We start from the raw sequence: 22,764 nt of genomic DNA, 5'->3' as shown, positions 1-22,764 counted from the left end.
GCCAGTTGTTGTGTATATATTCCCTCGAAGTAAAATCAGAATGAAGTGCACAATATTTTGGAGTCTTCCGAGACAAGTAGAATAAAGAAGATTGGCCCAGCTGACTCCCCCCTGCCACATAGAGACCCTACACACCAACTCATACATTTTCCTCATAATTATCCTTCAACCCCATCACATTTTATTTATTAGCCCCATATACATACATACATATACATATATCTATATATACACACACCCTCTATACGTATAATCAATTAACAGCACATATACATGCTTGTACAAGTATATCATAAGTTATATAGGTAATTGAATTATTATACCCTATAATTAAAATTTTAATATATTAAATAAAATTACAGTGATTAAATTAAATTAAATTTTAATAAATTTATTACGTTTTCGTATAAAAATATATTTTAATTACCTAATTATAAGAGATTAAAAACTTAATCTACAATTTATTAGCCATTAAAAAAGAAAATTAGATTATATGGGAGACAATATGGGAGGTGGTTTTCTGTACTTGGTTTTATTCCATTTGTTCTTTAGTAAAAGTTGGCATGGCATGCATATATATATACATACATACACATACATATACATATATATATATATATATTACACACACACACACACACACACACACTTATATATTACTTCATATTTATATTTAAGTTCTCACCATCCTTTACTCATTCTTTATTAGTTTTTACATGCACTTATGTATAAATAGTCTACTAATATACATGAGCTTAACTAATCAATATAAATTGCATATACATACATTATGAGTGAATATATGCATATATATATATATATATGTTTTTGGAAATTGTTATATTTTTCTTTTCGCTTTTATTATCATCACCTTTTTTTTTTTTTTTTGGTGGGAGGTTGGTTTTCGCTTGTTTGTTTTTATCTCCTTTAAATTACTTTTGTTTAATTAATACGACTTTAATCATGGCTTAAATTAAAGAAGATTTATGAGTTGATGTATGATTTATTGTTTTCGTTAAAGAAAAAGTTGTAAGCAAAGCAAAAAAAATTTTATAAAAAAAATAAATTTATATATTCATCAACCATATAATATATATATATATATAAATATATACGAGAATACAATAAAACCCGAGCTCATAAAACCGAAAGTAACCTACTAAACATTGACAAATTTGTTGTTTCCTATTCTTTTTTACCCCATTATTCAAATAGATCGATGATGAGGAGGCAGGTTTCTTTATACGTACACATTGTATGTGTATGTATATATGTATATATACTAAAGTCTTACATATTTCTAAAGAGTAATTTTCACCACCCTTTACTTTTAACCCATGCTTGGTTATGGATGGTTTCACAATCTCCTTCATATTATTCCTCATTGTCAGTGTTTTGTTGGGGTATTTTGAGGTAGCTTTTTCTATATCCACTCTCGACATATTCAATCCTCTCTTTGATTAGGTTTGGTGCATCTAACTAGCAGTCTTCACATCCCAATAAAGCACCCTATATATATACACACCCACACACATACATAGTTATGTATGTATATATCTTCTCTATGATCAAACATGGTTTCTTCTACCATGGCAAAAATGATAATCTCTTTTATTACTATATTTTTAAAATCAATTCTGTATTGATTTTTATTTAAATTAATTTTTATATTTTAAAAAAATTTTCGATTTATTTCGTCTCATTAATAAAATATAATATCGTTAATTTAAATATCATATATCAAATTTATTAATTTATAGTGTTTTATTATATGTATTAGTTGAATGATACGTCAGATAACACGTAATTCAGACAGATTCACAAACAAGAAAAAATATGTCATTACTCCACCTATGTCGGCTCTTCATCAGCTCTGCTTACTCTTTTCTCCCTCAAGTTTTTACTAGTGCACTTTTAATCTCCTTTGACTTGGCCGTAGAATTTAAATTAGACTAATGAGTTCCAACTGAAACCTATAATTCAAACGATAATTAACATTTCTTTTTAAAGCCAAAATTTAAGCAGTGAGTATAAAAAAATCTCTTCTCCTTTACTAATTGTAGGATTTTTTAGTTCAATAAGGGAGAATACACAACAATCATAATTGCATATTCAACTCATCGGCTGTTTCTCTTACAATTAAGGCTTGTAAAACAAAATAACAATTGATACGGACCGGTTCAAACAGAAGGATGAGCTTATTTTTTCGAGAACTAAATCATAAGAAGTGTCAAATTTTGACTACTGATTTAATAATTTAACCTAATAAATATGCATTTCCTTTAGGTAATTTTTTTTTTCTTTTATAATGGTGTATAACTCGTATTGTTTTTTCTTCTAGCTTTTGCCTTAAGTGAAGGTCCCTACATCTTTTGCATACTCTTTTTAATACCTTTTGATTACAGGTTGAATCCTCATTTACAAATTTTATGTGACTTTATATGACATGTTTGGGATTAAAAGTTTAATGCATATCCCTACCCTGTGAATGGTAGGTATAGCTTTGATGATATCCAAACACACCCTATAATTATAGAATTGACACAAAGGTACAATTTAGAATATTGAGGGTGGGGGGGAATTGAAACTTATTGATTAGGGTTTATGATGATTCCATTTCCACCCATAAATGCAAGCGTAGATGGTAGAATGGTTCTTGCCTGATTTAGGCAAACAAGTATTTAGGTATGTTCTTTTTTTCCCTTGTTATGTTCTTTCAATTTGTCAACATCAACTCCCTCCCCTCCCCCCACCAATTTCATTCCCCACTTAGACAAACTCTTCAAAATCCCCACATGCAATGTGGAAATATTACATATTCTTTCACATGAATGTATTAATTGACTTGGAATTTTGTTGAGTTTTAATGCTTTTTCGTTTTGTTGTACATTCGTTATGATTTACTCGTTAAGGCTAAATTTCTTACGACCCAGAATTTCAAACATTATTGATTGACGATAAAAAGTACTTTTACCTAAAATTCAGATATTATTATATTACGTTCGGTTCAAATTATTATAATATAATTCAATTTTTTAGATATCAAATAATCAACCTACTCCAAATATGATACGAAATAAAAATCTGACGATAAAAAGTATTTTTACCCAAAATTTAAATATTATTATATTACGTTCGGTTCAAATTATTATAATATAATTCAATTTTTTAGATACCAAATAATCAATTTACTCTAAATATGATATAAAATAAAAATTTCAAGATTACATAAAATTTTTCTTTCATGCAACTAAAACTATCTATTTTGAGTTCTAAAAAAATTTAAATAGGACTCAGATAAGTTGTTTATATTTTTTATACGGGATTGATCTTCATTATCATTCACTAAAATTATATGTTTTTAAGTAAATTAAGTGTACAATTATAACTATATTCCATGAAATTTTTAATTTATTATATAGTATACTCAATGAATATACTATATAATAAATTAAAATTTTAATTTTTTTAATCGAATTTGTCATGCTAAAAAGGACATTTAAATTTAAGAAATGTGATGAATCAATGATTCCAAGCCCCTACTGTATTATATGCACTAGGTTCTTCCTCTCTCCTCATGGATCATCATGATATAGTACTTGAAAAAAAGTACATGCTAAATACTTATTCATACAATATACATATATTACAGACACACATATAGATATATATATATATATATTAAGTGGTTTACACTTATTCGATTTAATTAGAATTTTATCCAAATTTAATCTTAGTTAAACCATGATGGGTATACACTAAATTAATACATAACCAAATTCCACACGATGAACTTGAAAATATGTCTCAATTTTGTCAATTTTAATAGAATTTACTTTGTATTATTCTAATTTTATACGAAATTTTGTATAGAATTAATATATATACATATAGTTTTAAGTAAATATTTTATTGTTCACTAATTAAATTTAATATAAAATTTATAAATATTTTTATAAAATTTATAAAAGCATAATTCGAATTCATAATTAATCAATTTTTTTTTTGTCTATTGAAATTTTCAAGTTAAACAAGTTTTAGTGGGCCTTCCTCCGACCCTCCCGGCCCATTTTAAGGCCCAATTATGAATAATGGGCCAAAAAAATTATGTATAAGCAAAAATATAAATGAACCCCCTAAACAATATATATATATATATATGTGTGTGTGTATGTATGTATATGCTGAATTTGTTTAGGATAAATTATATTAAAGAATTTACTTGTTCAAATTTTAAATTTTGAAAGCAATTTCAATGAAATAAAAATAATTTTTTAAATTACTTAATTTACCCGAAATATGATGTAATAAATATAATTTTTAAATTTGAATTTCTGTTATTTTTTTATCAGAATTTTTTACGATTATACAAAAATATTATGAGTTAAGGGAATTTTATAATTATAAATATTAAATTATACCAAAAAAATTAGGATTTAATTGTAAAATATTTAGATTTTTTACTTCTTAGAAAAAAAAAAAAAAAGAAATTCAATTCGCACACGTAACGTAATCAACACCACATATCATGGAGATTCAAGTGGGCCCCACAAGATTCCCAAACAGCAAATAGCCATCAGCAAAAATAATAAAATTAAATTAAAAATACAATTCAATTTTATTTTTTTTTAATTAAAAAAAAAAATCTGGTGCGTTAAACATCTCGGTTTTAACGGTTTTTTCTTTTCGTCTTCAAATTTTGTGGCTTTGGAAAATGGAGGCTCTGTCCCCAAAGTTCGAGCTCAGCCCAGTACACGTCTCCACTAAATCACCAAAACCTACTTCGCTGCAATTCTGTTCGTATCGGTTGTCGTGCTTGAATCGCAGTTCGGGCCAGAGACGTTGCTTTTCGTTGCCTTCTTCTTCGAATGGTCATTCCGTTCGAACAGAGCCGGTCAGGAGACCGCCGTCCGACGGCCATGATTGGATCAAGTCGATTAGGAAAGGCTTGCTTGGTTGCGCGGCTGCAGCCACGGCCTTGGCTTCGGTCTACTGCGACTCTCCCGCTTTCGCCGAGTCGCTAACGGTCGCCTTCCCTGTTTCCCGCGCTAGTGAGGTGATTCCGTGCTTCGATTCTATCAAATTATTGCTTTTCCTGTGGTTTCGTTTCATGTTGTGATTATCAGCTTCAGTTTTATTTTTTATTTTCTCAATACTGAGCTTTGCCAAATTTTGTCTGTTGATTGTTATATGCTTTATTGGGGATGGCTTGCTTGAATTGAATCTATTACTTCTAAAGTTAACATGTTTGGTTCGGATTGCTGAGGACATGAGAGTTGTTTCTGTTAGGTGAATACAGTGCAAAGAACTCTTGTGGAGGCTTGGGGTTTGATTCGAGAAACATTCATAGACCCAACTTTTAATCATCAAGGTGCTGTTTACAGTCAATAATGTTTCTATTCTTGATTCATTCCTCTCTGGTGTATATATTTATTATATCATAGAGAACTTATTCTATTCTTGAATTAAGGGGGGTCTGTCTCTTGTTACTTACAAGTTTTTTGAGCACAGGTTTTAGTTTATCTCTTTGCTAATATAATAGGCAGCTTACTTATTAGCTGTTAATAAGTAGTTTTAAGTTGAAAAGAGTATTTCTTGTTATTTTTCTATACTGGTTTAAGAGTATTTATTTTTTTTTTTTATATGATCACATATTTATTAGCTTCTCATATAAATATTTGTTCTTAAAATAAGGACCTTTATGTGAACGACTAATTGATTAACTTTGTAGTTAATACACCTATTGCTGTAAGCATACTTTTTAGCAACTCCAAACAGCCTATAAGTTGCTTGTCATTTTGTATGCCTGGTTACTAACAATCACCTAGTTTTCTGGCAAGTTAATTGTTCACTAAAGATGGCCTGGTTGAGTCAAATAGTTTTATTTGTTGATTAACGTAGTGACCAGTTCGAAGAAATCCAAGAAAGGAGTGTAATTTATTCAAATAAAAGAATTATGCCATGAGAATATTGTATCAATAGTTATTGATCTACTGCTGGCTTCATTTATCAGAGGCTTAGTTTTGCAGATTGGGACTCAAAGTTGCAGCAAACAATGGTGGAAATGTTCCCCTTAAGGTCATCTGATGCCGCCTACAACAAAATCAAGGGGATGCTTTCAACCCTTGGAGATCCCTTTACTCGGATTATTAGTCCAAAGGTCTTGCAGCTTAATTTCCTTTGTTATGCTCATATCATTATTGAAAATTGATTTAAGCTGGCGGCTGCAAACTGTTCCAGTTTCCAGAGATATTTGTTAATATGTATCTTAGACAATATCTAACTGTTCATATGAAAGAATCATTTAAGACTGAAAATACTTCTTTTGGAAGTGACTTTGTTCTAATCCATCTAATTTCATGTTGTTCACTTGCAGGAATATCAGAATTTTAGGATTGGTAGTGATGGCAATTTGCAAGGAGTTGGCCTTTTCATAAATACTGAACCTAAAACAGGCCATCTGGTAATTTAACGAACGTAGTTCTTTCATGTTTTGAAATAATTCCTATAGCAAATGGTATTACTGCGGTATTATTGTCCTTGCAATTTATTGGTTTTGACCCGGCCTTGTATGTTCACCTACCTGGTAGAATATGAAGTTTAGCTCAACAAATTGGAGGGAGGATCCTTTCAGATCTCCATTGCTCGTTTAGTATCATCCTCTAACAAATAATTTTCTGCATGTATTGTCTTTGTCAACTGACAAGCTGTACTTCCTAGCAATCATAACTCTGCAACTCATTGTTTGGAATTAATTCTAAGATGTCAAGATAGTTCAAACTGCAACTACTTTTTAACTGAGATTTCATTAATCACATATGGCACTCTGATTGCAATTTTTCTGTCAGAAAAAAGAAAGAAATAGTTTTGGTGCTTTGGTAGTACTAAGTTCTAACTGAATTACAAGTTTCCAGGACAACTTCCCTTGGTGAGTGTTGATTTCATTTCTGATGTGTATTTATACAAGAGATATAAGAAAGAACTATATTGAGTTGGAACTCTTTTAAAAATAAAATCTGAAAAATTCTTAGAAATAATACAATATAAATATATTTTCTTTCTCAAACTACACGAATTTCAATAGAGTTCCTTTTTTTCTTGGTTGGCATTTATTTCTGAGAAATAGATGTTGCTCATCATATTTGTCTCTGGAACTTTTACAAAAAGTATTGACCATCAGAGTTCCAAATTACGGGTTCTTGTCTGTGTTGGAATCTGCAGGTTGTTATGTCCTGTGTGGAGGGTAGCCCTGCCGATCGCGCTGGTATTCATGAAGGAGATGAGTTGGTTGAGATAAATGGTATTTCTTCTTCATGAAGCTGCAAATTCGTGATCTAACTTTTACCTGATATTTCCTGTTTTATAAAATTAGTTTCAATATAGCATGATATGGAAACTTCATGGAATCACGGGAAGATTGGGGGGAATTTGTTTCACAGAGTTAACATCTGATTCACTAAAATAGAAAATTGTTTCAACTAGTATGAGTCTAATTCCAATTAGAAATTCACTGGGCCCTTTAGGATACATAATCATTACATTTATCAGCATAATTCTTTGCTGATTGATTGGAGTTACTAATTTCCCAAGCAATTTCATTCTTTTAATTTGTTCCTCAGAAGCTTGCTTCTTAAAATGAGCTCTTTAGGAGCTCCATTTTTCTAACAAGTCGAGAAAACCTTAAGGCTTACTGTAGTGTGAATGTTTTTCATGGCTGTGAGTTAGAGACCCCGTTGTCTCAGGTGAAAAATGATCTGCGTAAGCCACCCTCCATTGATTTATTTATTCAAGTCTATTCAAGCCTTTCTTTTACGTGAAAAGTTCACCATAAAATTATGTTCTCCTTTGCTTTTGAAATAGAACTTTTTCTTTGATTATTAGAAGAGGATAAGAAAGATTTGGAAGAATTTTTCACTATTGTAGGCATTGTTCGTGACAGGAAAATCTTTAATCTTTAATATTTCAGTCTTTGTTCTTTACTTTTAATCTGTTGTATTCGAAATGCTATTCTTGGGACTTCAGGTGAGACCCTCAATGGTGTTGGTAGTGAAGCAGCAGCACAGAAGCTTAGAGGGCGTGTTGGAACATCTGTTACAGTAAAACTTCACTCTGTAATTTTCAAAACTTCCTTTTCTTTCACTTCTTTTCTATTGTTTAATACCATGACCAGAAGAGAACCATTCCATTTTGATTCTCTGGCACTTATAAGCAACTAAACTAGAACTTTCCTGATTGTGCTCCAATATAGATTCTTCCATGGTTTCATGTCAGTTTTCTGTCTTCCATTGTCCACCTTCACCAAATCAAGTCCAACCATCCATCTTAATTTAAGCAAGTGAAAGTTGCTGTGCAGTATAGGCACATCACTTTTGTAGATTCTTTTTCAGTTGAAACTAGAGTAGTTAGTTGTCTATAAGGGAACATGTAAACTTGACTCATACAACTATGCTCTAAATCATATATCTTTAGAGAATGTACTCTTGTCTGTTTTCTTAGGTCGTGAGAGGCTACAATCCTGATGCTCTCACTAATCAGAAATTGCTTATTAACTAGTTCTATTGCTTTGCGGTGCAGGAAAAAGATTCAGGAAGAGATTCGAGTATTAGAGAGGTAATGAAAAATTCAGTGTAGGAGCAAGAAATTGTGTTTTTACCTGAAAATAAAACTGGTTGTATTAAGAATCTCAGGGGAAAAAGATTTTCATATCCATCATATGTTCTTCATGCTATTTTATATTTCATGTCATCATTTAAACAAACTTACCATATATGTTTCATAACTCGAAGGTCAAGCTATCTCGCGAGTACATTAAGCTTTCCCCGTTATCTAGTGCTGTCATCCCTCACAGAATGCCAGATGGCCGTGTAACAAAGACTGGTTATGTGAAGCTAGCATCATTTTCTCAGGTAATAATTCCAGAACTTGAAGCAACGTTAAAGATGCTGCTGCATAGCTAGTACGATTTTGCACGAAACTTTTGAGCATTAAAACCTTTTTCTTCTGGTGCTAACAGACTGCTGCTGCTGATATGATAAATACGATTCACGAAATGGAAAATCAGGGCGTACACTCTTACATTCTAGATTTGAGAAACAATCCAGTAATTACCTAATTCCATTTTTGCGCACACACGTTCATAAGCTCGCCATGAATTTTTTTCTTACGGCTGTTTTTACAGGGAGGATTAGTTGCAGCAGGACTTGATGTTGCCCAAATATGGCTAGATGGGGATGAGACTCTCGTGCATACAATTGACCGTGATGGGAATATGTTACCCATCAACATGGTCGATGGTCATGCAATAACACACGACCCTCTTGTTGTGCTTGTAAGCGTATACAGACTTATTAGTAATTGCCTAAAGATTTGTGCTACTGTCCTATAAAGCTGCTTAGCACAATCATTGCACTTAATTTCCTTCAAGCCAATAATATTTCTATGGCCGCTTTCTGATAAAAATAGGTTTCAAACTTTCCAATCTCTTAGCTGCATTCTCCCTGGTGGTCAATGAAGGAAGCGCTGATAAAATGGATTTCCCTTTTGCTGCCAATAGGTCAACGAAGGAAGCGCAAGTGCAAGTGAGATTTTGGCAGGTGCTCTACATGACAACGGCCGAGCTGTCCTTGTGGGTCACAAGACTTTTGGGAAAGGAAAAATTCAGGTACTTTCATTCATCATCAAAAAAGCAAGGGAGTTTCTTTCCTCCTCTGTCATTTCTCATTGTGTAATGAAGACTGTGATCATGGTGGTCACTGTATAAAATTAACTAAATCATTTAAGGAAATAGAATATCAAAGAACATAAGACATAGAAACTAATTGAGGGTGGGTCTAAAATTAATCGTACGAAGCTCATGTTGTTCCCGGTCTGTAAATTTCAATGTTTGGTGCAGAGTGTCACGGAGTTACACGACGGATCTGCTCTTTTTATTACGGTGGCGAAGTACCTGTCGCCTGCTCTTCACGACATAGATCAAGTGGGGATAACACCAGATGTACAGTGCACAACAGGCAAGCTCAATTCATCTAAAGAATTCCTCTTTAATGGTAAAAGTTCAGTTTCATCTTTAGAAGCAGATTCTTGTATCATGGTCGCCGAACACCAGTTGGATATTCAAGAATCTAAAGGAACAGCCTCTTAGAAGAATCTTGGATTACCCAACTGGGTTTTTTCACCTTCTTCGATTGTTATTACATAGTGATTTATATAATAATAATAGTTTTAAAACCGATTAAACAGATATATAAACTATTTCCAGTAAAATTTCTTTGTATTACGAAATATTGGAAGTGATATACAACTGATAATAAGAATTTTACCTTACTAAGAAGAACGATTGAATTTCGCCAAAAGATAAAACGAGAAAATTAAAGCAAACAAAGAAGAGTGTTTATTTCATTATAAAATATGTAATAATGGATGACAAAAATAAATTCAAACAACAAATAATAAATCTATCACATGGTAAGTACAGAGCGTATCATACATATATATATATATATGTGTGTGTACATACTCCTTAATGCTTGAACAGAGAAAGAACCGACAAGATAACAGAGAACCCAACGACGGAAACGGAAACCGGCAGAGAAACTCCAGCCCCGGCGTCCGGTGACGGTGCCGGCGACTTCGCCACGTCTTGAGCCGAAACCGTGGCGGCAGCCGCCAAGAAGACGACCAAGATCACTGCCACGACGGCCTTGGAGTTGCTAACTTGCGCCATTGATGCGTATGACAAGAAGATGGAAAGGATCGAAGATTTTCTGAGCTGTTGTTGTGGTTGCTTGATGTAGAAACTGAAGATGTGTTTCTGGGGTGTTGTGGGTATACGAGTCTGTGTGTATATATATATATATATTATATATATATATATATATATATGGTGCAGGAGAGAGAGGTATGGACAGAGCGTCGCGTGGGGTCCACTGGGGGGGTGGTGACAGCGTAACGACTAGGAGATTGATTATTTGAATTTTGAACAACTCAGAGTTGGGGTGTAATTGGGTGTATTTGGTGGGGGACCCAGTTGGACCATTAAACGGCGCCGTATAGAGGCGGACACGTTGTGATCGGTGGTTGGCTGGTCAGGCTAGCTGTTTCCTGTTTCCAGAACTCTTGACTAACGGAAAGGCTTGCGAAATTGTCTAAACCCACGTGTCCCACCCATTTTCTTATTGTAAAAAAAAAAAATATATATATATATATAGTTGTTCGTATAAATTATAATTATTAATTTAGTTATAAATTATATTAATTTTTTAAAATATTTGAATTAGTTAAATAGAAAAATAATTTTAAATGGGTAGGATTTTTTCTTTTCGTGTTGAAAAGTATTGGGAATGTTTAACGTGTAGGAATAAATTTACTCGTTAGAGATTTTTCTTCTTTGTTAAGATATTAGAAAAATAAAACGTTAAATTTGAATGTTCGAATGGTAGACTTTTAATTTCACACTACTCGGCCACATTATCCCCAACGATGTCGTTATTTACTTTTCTATGTAAAGAAGTCGAAAAAAGTTTTACCCCATGGGGTGCTTTCGACGTAATGAATATCGCTTGTTCGAGTGTTTATTAGTGGTTATACACAATTGGTTTAATACTATCGAAGAACATTTTTATGCGTAAAACTTAATAGGAGTCGTTCGTAACTACAATTAAAATAGAAACCAAATAAACTTTTTGTAATTCAAAATCATCGAATCTCGTCTTAACTATTATTTGTCGGAGAGTTTTCAAAATAAAAAAATTTATTTTGATAGAATATTAATATTCGTACTTAGTGCATAATTAATTTATAAGCACAATAAACATATATATATATATATGTAGTTTTTTATATTAAGAATAAATCAAGATATTTTTGTTATTTATAATTTTTGTGTTCGTAGTTTAAATTTTTATTATTTTATATAAAATTATTATAATTAAAATCAAAATTATCGAATCTCATCTTAATCATCAATTGTCGAGACTTTTTCAAAATAATTTTTTTTATTTGATAAAATATTTAGTCCATATTATTATTCCTACTTAGTGCATAAAGCACAATAAACATATTATATATATATATTAAAATATTTTTGTTATTTATAAATTTTTGTGTTCGTAGTTTAAATTTTTATTATTTTATATAAAATTATTAATCTGATAAGTTCATCAAATTTAATTATTTATTTTATTTATTAGATTAAAAAATATTAATATAAAAATATTAAAAAGATAAAATTAATTATTAATATAAAAATACACAAGTAACGATTTTAAAAGTATATGACCATATTAATAATAAAATAATTATTAATTTATTTATTAATTTATAGAGGTTGCATAATTTTTGTTTAAATTTCTAATTATATTTGCTTTGTAGATCATTTAAATTATATGAAATTAAGATTTTAAAAAATAAAATGTAAGTTTATTATAATTAAAATCTACTTATTTTTATATTTTTTAACCTTCAAATATCATTTAATACATAAAATTAGCTATTACGAAGATGTATTATGAATCTAGTACTTCAATTTGCTATTACGAAGATATACATAAAATTTGTTAATATTATTTGATTTGTGGAATGAGTTTACTTATATATTGTTAAAGATAGGTGATCAAATTCCCGATAAAATATAACCAATCTGGCCAGAAGAAGATGAAATTAGGCTTAAATGATACTGCAATTGAAGTACTAGAGCATCTATATATGTATATACGCATATAAAGAGTTTAGAACAGAGAAAATGAGATTCAGAAGAAGTTTATTAATTACGATACACTCATGTATACAACGGAACAAAAATAACAAAGAATGGATCCAGTATAATAGTCCTCAATCACTCATAAAACCAGTAACAAATGTATTAAAACGAAAAATAAAGAAAGAATTTGATAATCAATGAACCGCGTAAACCAGGCCAAACGCGCCAGCAGTCGAACACTCAACAAGACCAAATCTAATGATTCTTGAAGAAGGCGAGGACGGATAAGACAAGAGAGGTACCGACGACGGCACCGGAAACCGGCAGAGAGAACGCAGCTCCGGCGTCAGGAGACGGGGCCGGAGCCGACGACAACTCCTGAGCAGAAACAGCAGCGAACATCGCCAAAACCAAAACAACAGCAAAAGCCGAAGAGAAGATGCTGATTTGAGCCGCCATTACTAGCTTGTGAAGGTGAAGGCGATTAGAGAGACAAAGAGAGAGAGAGAGAGAGAGAGATTGATTGTGTTGTGGAAGGAGAGAGAGTGTTTGGTTATGGAGTTTGAATTTTCGATGGGGAAGAAGAGGGGAGGAGAAAGGGGTTTATAAAGGCCAAGAGTGGGGCCCACAAAGGGGAGACAGTAGCAGATAGTGACAGCTAATAGCACGTGGTAACGTTCACCTAACGGCTCTTAAAACCTTTTTCCGTTGTAATTCCGCGTTGGAATCCGATGTGAATCATTCGGCCGCCGACCATGAGATCCGCGTTGACCAAGACTTTTCCGTCCTCCAAACAGACGGCTCATGGACCGAGTCTAAATACGTTCAAAAAGTTCGGGTGCAGCGGATAAAAACCACGAATAATATAAACACTCAAATTAATGACTGTTAATTAATACAATTATGATTAAAATTTAGAGATTAGCACATAATGATTAATTACGGATTTGTGAATAGCTGGAAAGTAAGGTGGCATCTCTGTCTCACGATGCCTTAACCGTGTTTAATTAATAATAATGACAACGTGGAAAAATGATTAATTAGGTAACCGGCATTTTTCTTGACCATAATTAGGCAGCCTCTGCCAATTGTCATTTCCCTTAATCTCCATTATTTTAATTTTGTTTTTGTTCAAAAAAAAAATTAAATTATTTATTAATTTTTTAAAATAAAATATTATATCAAATATTGAAATATATTATTGATATTTTAATTAAATAAATTTTAATTGTTATAAAATATTTATTTTTAAAAAAATTATAATAATTCAGTTAGAATAATTTTATAAATATATTAATAATTTAATATTTAATATTACTGAATCAAACATTATGAATTATTTAATATCGGACTGTAATACATTTATAAAATAATAAAATTTATATTTTTAATAAAATTAATATTTATGGTCTTTATAAAATACACTAAAATTTTAATTCATTTATTAATCAATATTTAAGTAAACTACCAAGTTAATTTTTAAATTTTATTATTTATTATAATTTAATTCGTAATACTTTGTATTATGTAATTAATAAATTAATAATAATAAAAAATATATAATAATATTAATATTTTATTAATTTAATTTATTAGTCAAAGTCTTTTTTTGTGAATTATTTTTTAAAGTTTTCGAATATTACCTAATCTTTTAATAATAACCCTTAATAATTTAAGAACTACCAACATGTATGAATTATCACCATATAAAATATATATATATATTTAAGTTATATATAGAAGGATTAATTAAATTATATATAAAATTCAAAAAGGATAATAAATGATTCATGAATTTTCTCATTTCAACTTTCTTTTTCTTCTTTTATTTTTTAAATTTTTCGTTGAATTAGTCTTTTTCTTTTAATTAATCCGAAAAATAATTAAGAAAACGTCAAAAAATTTGCATGGCCAGCCTTACAAGTAGGCGCCAAATTTGCATGGAAATTTCTGAAACGATGGAAAACTGAGTAACAAAGCCTAAAAAATAGTCTTCCTCACTTCATCTTCTTCCCTATAAATCCCTACCCCAATCACCAATCTTCCTCAGACCTGCAAGAAACCAGAAAAAAAACAAGTACAGAAAAAGAAACTCAACCCCAAAAAAGAAAAGAAGAAGAAAAACCCTTCTTCCAGGTCTCAGCATATCTTCATCATGGAAATGAAGAAGGTTGCCTTCGCCGTCGTGTTCGCCGCTGCCGCCGCCAGCGCTGTCTTGGCCAGCACCGACGCACCGGCCCCGAGCCCCAGCGAAAGCTCTGCAACAGCCATGCCCGTCGTTGGATCCTTGGTTGGAGCTCTCCTCGTTTCTTTCTTCGCCTACCTGCAGTAATTAATGGGTCAACGACTGTGGGGTTGACTTGGTCGATGAAATGAAGAAAGATTAATAAATTTAAAAAAAAAAAAAATTATGAATAAGTGTGTTCTACAAAGAAGAGAAATTATTTTTTTCCGTGGAGGATTCAATGGGCTGATTTTTTTAAATGTACAAATTGAAAAGGAGTGAAAGAGAGAACTTGGGGAGGTTAGAAATTCTCATATTCATGGCCTCTGTTGTATTTTTTCTCTTGTTTATCTTTGTGATATACACACAGTATTGAATAAAAATTAATCTCATGTGGGTTAATTCTTAAATTTTGTTGCATTTCTTAAATAATTTTAGTGTTTGTTTACTTGTTAATCTAGAATTTAATTATGCATGACATAATTCAGTAATTCAGGAGTAAAAAGGTAAAAAGATCTGAGGAAGGTAAAAGTTTATTTCCATGGATGGATGAACATGGTGAGTGAAGCAACCTGCAGGATACCCCTGTTTATAAAGCCTCTAATCCTCAATCAAGTCACTCAGAAATTTAATCAACAAGCTTGTTCTTTTTTTTTTTTTTGGGGGTAAAGAAATCTAAAAGCAAAAACACATTATTTCACAATATAATTAATAAATTAATGGCAATCAACTAGGTTTCTCCATTGAACTTGTGTGCAGATATCAGGCTCTTTGTCAACCAAATTGCAGTTTCCCTGGATGATACAACTTCCTCTCCAAATGGCCTCAGCACACCGGCCAGCTCTTCAAATTTGTCCTGTTTAAGTAGCCTTGCACATAGCTCCAGCAACGACTCTAAAGCGTCGGCTCTTTGCTGACTCGGGTTTTCCCAGTCTGTCTTGTTTTCATCACCAACCATTGCGGAAAGTGTACTCAACAACGATATTTGGCTTGACGTTAGAGTAATTGCATTGCCGTCATCTTTCTCTTTTTCCACAGGGCAACTATTTTGATCTGCTCCTGATCCTACTTCAGTTCCAGATGCAAGAATAACATTACTTTCGGATGAAAAGCTGTCTATATGAGCACCTTCGGTACATGTTACCGGTTTCTGTATTTTATCTGAGCAGGACCTGGGCTCCATGTCAGGTTCAAATATGGTTGATGATGTACTCTTATCATCATCAATCAACCCATGATTTGTGGTATGGTCCACACTGGATATTGATAATTTCCTGGAATTCTCTGGTGAAGCATACTCACTTTCTGTTTCGGCTCCTTCATTGACTTGTTGGCAACTGAATGTTTCTTCTTCTTTAGCAGATATGGCCTTGTCATCAACCTCTCGGATTTCTTGAAGATCCTTAGCTGACGGTTTCTTTTGTTCTTCATGCCGAGAATTAGTTTCAGTCTCTGAGGTAGACTGGATGCAAGCACCATCCTCCTGGGGTATGCTGCTGAGACCAGCTTGCTTTTCTGAATTGCAAATTCCAGTTTCCAGATCAGCAGATGTTTCCTTTGGATTATCAGTAATATCGGCTATTTCTGAGCTACAGCTAGTTGGATCAACCCTTTTTGTCTCAAGATTGTCTTCTATGCTTGATGTAGAAGTTTGTTTGTCACTATGAGATGAGCTACTTGGACGCTCATCTGCATTTTGCTGAAATTGATCTGCATTTCCAAACTGCAGTGATTTGGCAGAATAATCTCTGCTTCCCTTGTCTTTGCCACCACTAGGTTTGTTAGAGAACGATTTTCTTCCAGTTTTTTCCCTCGGGCTGTTTGTGGGCTTTATTGGAAGATACACAGAAGAAAAGTTCCGACATCGGAGAAGAAATGGTTGCAAATGTGGATGCCTTAACAGTTCTGAAGCCTGCAGTTACATAGTGCACCAAAAGTTACCTGTAACAGTGTCAATGTATGAAAATAAGATACGGGAATGAGGTCATTGAAACTCACTGTTGGTCTGTGTTCAGGATTCTTCCTTAGCATGCTTTTGATAATCTGTTTCCTGTAAATATGGAAGTAAACCCACCAGAATGTATACAATTACATTTAGATATAAAAGCAAACTATACATGTGAACATTAATTTACGTTGGTGACTGCTTTTGTTCTAATATCAGAGAAAAAGATACGTACAATGTGGGGGAATACACAATTGGGAGTGGTGAAATGATTGATCTGTTTATTTTGTTGATTAGTCCAGCCATATCCTGCCAAGTGCATAATAACTCAGTTTTACTGTAAACATGACTGAGATTAACAACAGATATTAAATTGCTCAAGCTTAGACTTACTGGAGCTCTGAATGCCGGTTGATGTGCTGCAATCTCAAACATGCAGCATCCTGGAACAAGAGTAGAATCAAATAAAATTTGGAGACAAATCAGTAGTTTAGTAGAGAGCATCATGTGCATCCTACCAAGGGACCATATATCTGATTTATAGCCATATGGTATATCTGCGAGGAGCTCAGGACACATGTAATTCGGAGTCCCAACAACCTATCAAGGACACGAAAGGGATAGGAATACCATTTGAATTTAGAAAATTTTTTGATTGAACAAAAAAAGAAATGGTATCTACAGATTCCATACCGAGGAAGCAAGGTCTTCAGTATTGAGTAGTTTTGCAAGACCGAAGTCACCTGTACAATCCATAGAAAATATATACATCTTAGAAGACCTCATAAACAGGAACCCAAACTGGATACTGAATAAAGAACATTGTTTATAGCAATCCTTTTGCCTTCATACCAAGCCGGATATCACTTTCCTTCGTGAGGAATATGTTTGAGCACTGCAATTAAATAAGATTTAATCAAAACTTTATGCCATTCATTATCCCTTTCTGCATTACAAGGATTAGTGTCAGGTACTACCTTAAGGTCTCTGTGGAGAACACGGTTAGAATGCAAGTAGTCCACAGCTAGCAACAACTGAGTTAGCCATTTGCAGATTTTCTACGAAATAAAGCAGAACAATGGAGGTAGATGAACAGCATGAACAGCCTTACATAGTTGAAAGTAAAAAACTCAACAGCATGAAATATTTGATAATTACCTCTTCCAGGAAAAAGACTCCTTTCGCCTTCTTAATAATATCAGCCCTGATTTCGGGAAAAAAATTTGGTGTTACTAAATTTATTCAGGTTGTTAGAGTCCAGTATGCTCCTTTTCTTGCATTTACTAATGCATAGATGAGAATTTTTGAATTTTGTTTGAATTTTTTTTGTTATCCATGCAAAACTGACATATCATATGCATTTTTAAGACAGCTCTGAGTACTTGGGAATGAAATTATGTGGTTCAGAGATCTTATTAGTTCAGGAAAATTCCTTCACCCAGATGAAGAGAGAAGAAAGTTTTGAATGTAAAAAAGGTAAAAATCCATTATGAAATTTTTTTTATGCATGTAACTTCTTTAGTTAACGGAAAAAGAGTATTTTCGACAATCCAGCCAAATCCAATTTATAATAATTAGATGCAGATTGAGGTCACTTACATGTCCCCTCCTTCACAATAGCCAGTTACAATACAGACATAGTTCCCCTACAAAACAAAAAGAGATACAAACAGGTTCAACCGAGTAAAATACTAATTTGCTTTTCTCTATTACCATGTAGCAAAGGTAGTTTCAGACCAGAAATGAAGATATAACACCTGTACCTTGTCAACCCAAGCATCTTTATATTCCACGATATATGGATTATTTAACTTTGCAATTAAGGTCATCTGCAACACAAATGAACATATATGCAAGTTAAAAGCACATACTGCTATGTTTATTAGAAACTTTGAGAATAAAAAAAGCCCTCTGGAATATATAGGAGGTCCTCTATCAGAACTTCTCTGGAAATCAACTGCAAAACCAGACAGTTTTCAGATTCAAAATGGCATCCACTACTTTCTTTCTTTCTTTTTTTCTTTTTTCCTTTTATCTTATAATCAGCTCAGCTCATTACAAGAACAATTGCCCTTTGTCTTCCTATGAGGATGATTATCACCACCTGAGAGCTGCAACCAGACAAATTTCTCCATGGCTGCAAGTTTTTATCCTGGTTTTCTCTTGCTTTGAAATCTAGGCCCTTATGCAAATATTCTCAAGATTTTCTCCCTTGTATTAAATTTTATGCAAGTTATGTTATCACAAAGCAAAAAAGGGTCAAACCAGAAGAAGTAAGAAAACCGAAATGGGGTAAAGTAGCAACCAAACTCCCTCTTCCCCTCCTTCCACACCCCGCCGGCTGCACACACAACAACAAAATCCCAATTCCTAAACCAGTTAATTAAGACACTCCCGGTAGAGTGAGGTGAAAGAAACCCAGGAAGACTCAAAAGACATCTGATATTTTAGGAATATAATCACCACCTTTTATCTTATAATCAGCTGAGCTCATTACAAGATGTGTTTGCCCTTCATCTTCCTAAGAGGATGATTATCACCACCTGAGAGCTGCAACCAGATAAATTTCTCCATGACTGCAAATTTATATCATGGTTTTCTCTAACTTTGAAATCTAGGCCCTTATGCAAATATTCTCAAGATTTTCTCCCTTGTATTAAATTTTATGCAAGTTATGTTATCGCAAAGCAAAAAGGGTCAAACCATAAAACCCTCTTTCCCTCCTTCCCCCACCCCAGCGCTGCACATACAACAATAAAATCCCAATTCCTAGACCACTTAATTAAGACATATTCCCTATTGAATGAGGTGAAAGAAACCCAGAAAATCTCACAAGTCATCTAACATTTTAGGAATATATGATTGTGAACTTGCAAGAAATGACCTCTTGGTGTGCTGTGCGCTTGAATTTCTCCGTTTGCTTGGCCAAACGAATCTTCTTGAGCACATACCTAACACAGCAGAAGAAAATCCATAGCAACCACAAAAAGAACGCTGGAATTTAAATGATTTCTTAACACCAACTCATGCCAACAGCCTCCAAAATCAAACTTTAAAAGTCAGTAACTCGATCAAATAGTAGAATCAAGAATTCAATAAAATAGCTTCAACCCAGAACACAAAAATCAAATTCAGCCAGCAAAACAGAAATTTTCTGGTTTATATCCTTGAAAATTGATCATCTAACAAGAAAACCAGAATAATAAAAAGACCCATTAATTATTTTCTCCTCAACTCCTAATTGGCATTACTGGTGGGTCAAAAGCTTGTCGAGAAATGAGTCAAACGACCAACCAATTGAATAGTTATGAAGGGTTTTTGCTCTAAATGAAGATCCACAAAGTTGAATTTCAATAAACCCAAACAAAGAAAGAGAAAGTTAAGAAAAAAAGAAGAAATTAAGCCGTATCTTACTTCTTTTTCTCAGTCTTATGAAGTACAAGAAAAGCAGAACCAAACGCCCCTCTACCAATCTGCTCTACAACTTCATAGTCTTCAAGCTTGGACTTGGCATCATCACCGCCATTGTCAGTCTCCATTAGAGGTTTCACAGTTCAAGTACCAACCCTGCAGAGAGTGAAGTAAAACCCCAGTTTCAGTTGCAGATCCAAGCAGCCTGATAGAACCAACCGAATTAGGATCGTATTTCAGCGCCCCCCCCCCCCCCCCCAAAAAAAAACCCAGAAAGATAGACGATAAAAATCCAGTGAGTGTAAGGCTAAAGTAATATAAAATAGTGTGTGAGAACATAGAAGAAATTACAAGGTTGAAGCTCTTGAAGAATGGTTTTGAAGTAATCTTATAGTTAGTTGCTATGAATTTGAGTGAAGCTAATATATTCTATAATGATGGGATTACACTGAGAATATAAAAGAGAGAGAGAGAGAGAGAGAGAGAGAGAGAGAGAGAGAGAGAGAGAGAAAGAGAGGTGGGAGAAGAGATCAATCAACCAAAAGCAACATTAGCACTAATTAACTGTATAAACAAGATTAATTAAGAATTAAATGATGACTTTTATGCAGAGAGCTGGAAGGTAGAATAAAAATCAAATAGAAGAAAGTGAAACCAGTACTCTGCTAGTTAAGCTGGGTTTGCTTAGGCCATGTTTGGAACTAATCCAAATATTTTACAAATTTATTTAGAAATTATATGCACTAGTTTTTTTTAAAATAAATTTATATATTAATTAATTAAATAATACACAAATAACAATAATAACATAATATGAATAATATTTAAATAAAAACTACAGAAAATATAATTTAATTTAAATTTATAATATTTTATTTAACAAAATGACGTATTTATAACTTTATAATATAATATAAATTAGTGTATGCTAGTAGTAATATTTATTTATTATTTGTACCGAAAAAAAAGTGTAAAGGGTAGCTAATTTAATTAAGTAAAGTTGGCAAAAATGAGTGTATATATATATATATATAACTTTCTATATCTGTATTAACTTGCTAAACCAATCAGTATAAGAATCTAGAGAATAATAAAATGAGAACTATATATATAAATAGATACATATATTATATATAATACACACACATGTATGATAAGAATAGTTTAACTGGAGAATTGATTACCCACCAATAAATGAAAGAGAGAAAAATGATTAATAAAATATATATATATATAACATATATATATCCATAATATATATATATATATATATATATTAAGGACAAACTGTATAAGTGACAGAATCGAAAGGAAAACCAAAGGGAAAGGCAAAAGCCTTGCATTTGCAGGTTCATGGGAGATCATACTCTCTCTCTCTCTCTCTCTCTCTCTCTCTGAGTATGTATATACATACATGTGTGTGTATATATATATTATGTGTATATATATATATATATATATATTAGGGAGGGGAGAGAATGTTTTCGTGTATAGCATATTGTTGTGATGTCACCATCCTTTATATAAAATTATCTTATGAAAAAGCTTTTAAAATAAAATTTCCAGAATGTGTTGTAAGACAGTGTTTGGGATCTTCGGCTGGCTTTTGGGAACACCATGGATGGCCTTAAAACTTCTTTTTTTTTTTCAAAAAAATATTTTTAATTATATGCAACTTTATTTGTGTGCAATCATCAATTTCTCTCGTTAAATTACTTTTTGTGCTACAACAGAACGGAGGATAATATCAAAGTCAAGTTATCTCGCAAAATATTCTTTTCATTTATAAATATAATAAGTTCGTAAAAATTCAATTCAATTTCTTCAACTTAATCTTATTAACACATCAGTGAAATAAGTTATCAGTTTTATTAAATTAAGTATTATAAAATAATAATTATCAATCTATAATGCGTCTATAAAATATCGATTTCTGTATTCTTAATAAAGTTCTAAATCGTAATTTTAAAAGAGAATATCAATTTCTTTCATTAAATTACTTTTTGTGCTATAATAGAAGATAATATCAAATTCAAGTTATCTCGTAAGATACTCTTTTCATTTATAAATATAATAAGTTCGTAAAAATTTAATTCAACTTCGTCAACGTAATCTTATTAACACACCAATGAAGTAAGTTATCAATTTTATTAAATCAAGTATTATAAAATAGTAATTATCAATCTATAATATATTTACAAAATAACAATCTCTATATTCTTAATAAAGTTCGAAACCGTAATTTAAAAAAAATATATATAAAGATACTATCGAATATGTTTGAATTTATATATACATATATATATATATGTATTTTTTTTGCCAAATCATGAATTATATAGTACAACTCTAGTTGTTGATATTGAATGATTAATAGATATTGGATGCTCATATGATAGGACATCATTACAATCATGGCAAAAGTTGATGATGGGTAAATTGGGAAAAGATTCATGCTATAATTTTACATTATCATGTCTCTGTGTC

At 32.1% G+C, this 22,764-nt stretch overlaps 3 protein-coding genes and 1 long non-coding RNA gene across 6 annotated transcripts; 2 read left to right on the top strand and 2 right to left on the bottom strand.

The window, feature by feature from the left end:
- The first annotated feature begins 4,686 nt into the window (after nucleotides 1-4,686).
- On the top strand, nucleotides 4,687-10,240 carry LOC110811775 (Peptidase S41 family protein). Of its 2 annotated transcripts, none has more exons than XM_022038342.2 (12): nucleotides 4,687-5,056; nucleotides 5,290-5,371; nucleotides 6,030-6,160; nucleotides 6,377-6,463; nucleotides 7,222-7,300; nucleotides 8,023-8,111; nucleotides 8,575-8,610; nucleotides 8,787-8,906; nucleotides 9,014-9,100; nucleotides 9,179-9,328; nucleotides 9,554-9,661; nucleotides 9,893-10,240. In XM_022038342.2, exons 1-12 carry the CDS (start codon nucleotides 4,715-4,717, stop codon nucleotides 10,139-10,141), a joined length of 1,560 nt encoding a protein of 519 aa, XP_021894034.2. In that variant the 5' UTR covers nucleotides 4,687-4,714; the 3' UTR covers nucleotides 10,142-10,240. The 2 variants fall into 2 exon arrangements, with proteins under 2 accessions (XP_021894034.2, XP_088065628.1); XM_088209502.1 differs by having other exon boundaries at nucleotides 5,039-5,056; nucleotides 6,014-6,160.
- LOC148252827 (uncharacterized) lies at nucleotides 9,011-9,967 on the bottom strand. Its single transcript, XR_015813966.1, has 2 exons — nucleotides 9,847-9,967; nucleotides 9,011-9,752 (listed from the first exon to the last, which is right to left on the bottom strand). It is a non-coding gene; the product is annotated as an uncharacterized LOC148252827 (long non-coding RNA).
- Nucleotides 10,241-14,733: 4,493 nt separating the features above from the next.
- AGP23 (arabinogalactan protein 23) lies at nucleotides 14,734-15,331 on the top strand. The gene has a single exon (XM_088209179.1). It carries the CDS (start codon nucleotides 14,853-14,855, stop codon nucleotides 15,027-15,029), a length of 177 nt encoding a protein of 58 aa, XP_088065305.1. The 5' UTR covers nucleotides 14,734-14,852; the 3' UTR covers nucleotides 15,030-15,331.
- Nucleotides 15,332-15,438: 107 nt separating this feature from the next.
- On the bottom strand, nucleotides 15,439-20,901 carry LOC110811738 (serine/threonine-protein kinase Nek6). Of its 2 annotated transcripts, XM_088209178.1 has the most exons (14): nucleotides 20,629-20,898; nucleotides 20,281-20,433; nucleotides 19,751-19,817; nucleotides 18,630-18,695; nucleotides 18,466-18,512; nucleotides 18,025-18,070; nucleotides 17,844-17,924; nucleotides 17,719-17,761; nucleotides 17,560-17,609; nucleotides 17,385-17,466; nucleotides 17,260-17,309; nucleotides 17,102-17,175; nucleotides 16,920-16,971; nucleotides 15,439-16,833 (listed from the first exon to the last, which is right to left on the bottom strand). In XM_088209178.1, exons 2-14 carry the CDS (start codon nucleotides 20,403-20,405, stop codon nucleotides 15,652-15,654), a joined length of 1,965 nt encoding a protein of 654 aa, XP_088065304.1. In that variant the 5' UTR covers nucleotides 20,406-20,433; nucleotides 20,629-20,898; the 3' UTR covers nucleotides 15,439-15,651. The 2 variants fall into 2 exon arrangements, with proteins under 2 accessions (XP_088065304.1, XP_088065303.1); XM_088209177.1 differs by having other exon boundaries at nucleotides 17,102-17,309; nucleotides 20,629-20,901.
- Between the last annotated feature and the right edge of the window lie 1,863 nt (nucleotides 20,902-22,764).

This window comes from Carica papaya, chromosome 8 (genome assembly GCF_054855325.1).
Source record: "Carica papaya isolate Zhongbai chromosome 8, ASM5485532v1, whole genome shotgun sequence".
Classification (NCBI taxonomy): Eukaryota; Viridiplantae; Streptophyta; class Magnoliopsida; order Brassicales; family Caricaceae; genus Carica; species Carica papaya.
Note: the sequence above shows the minus strand (reverse complement) of the source record. Positions and strands in the feature narration are given on the sequence as shown.

What these genes read in the sequence shown, in the direction of transcription:
- LOC110811775 (XM_022038342.2), top strand. Translation starts at nt 4,715, where the DNA reads ATGGAGGCTCTGTCCCCAAAGTTCGAGCTCAGCCCAGTACACGTCTCC. An exon ending in CCCAACTTTTAATCATCAAG is followed by an intron (nt 5,372 to 6,029) that starts GTGCTGTTTACA and finishes TTAGTTTTGCAG; the next exon opens with ATTGGGACTCAAAGTTGCAG. An exon ending in TGAGTTGGTTGAGATAAATG is followed by an intron (nt 7,301 to 8,022) that starts GTATTTCTTCTT and finishes TTGGGACTTCAG; the next exon opens with GTGAGACCCTCAATGGTGTT.
- AGP23 (XM_088209179.1), top strand. Translation starts at nt 14,853, where the DNA reads ATGGAAATGAAGAAGGTTGCCTTCGCCGTCGTGTTCGCCGCTGCCGCC.
- LOC110811738 (XM_088209177.1), bottom strand. Translation starts at nt 20,405, where the DNA reads ATGGAGACTGACAATGGCGGTGATGATGCCAAGTCCAAGCTTGAAGAC. An exon ending in GAGTCTTTTTCCTGGAAGAG is followed by an intron (nt 17,925 to 18,024) that starts GTAATTATCAAA and finishes TTTATTTCGTAG; the next exon opens with AAAATCTGCAAATGGCTAAC. An exon ending in CTGAAGACCTTGCTTCCTCG is followed by an intron (nt 17,467 to 17,559) that starts GTATGGAATCTG and finishes TGTCCTTGATAG; the next exon opens with GTTGTTGGGACTCCGAATTA.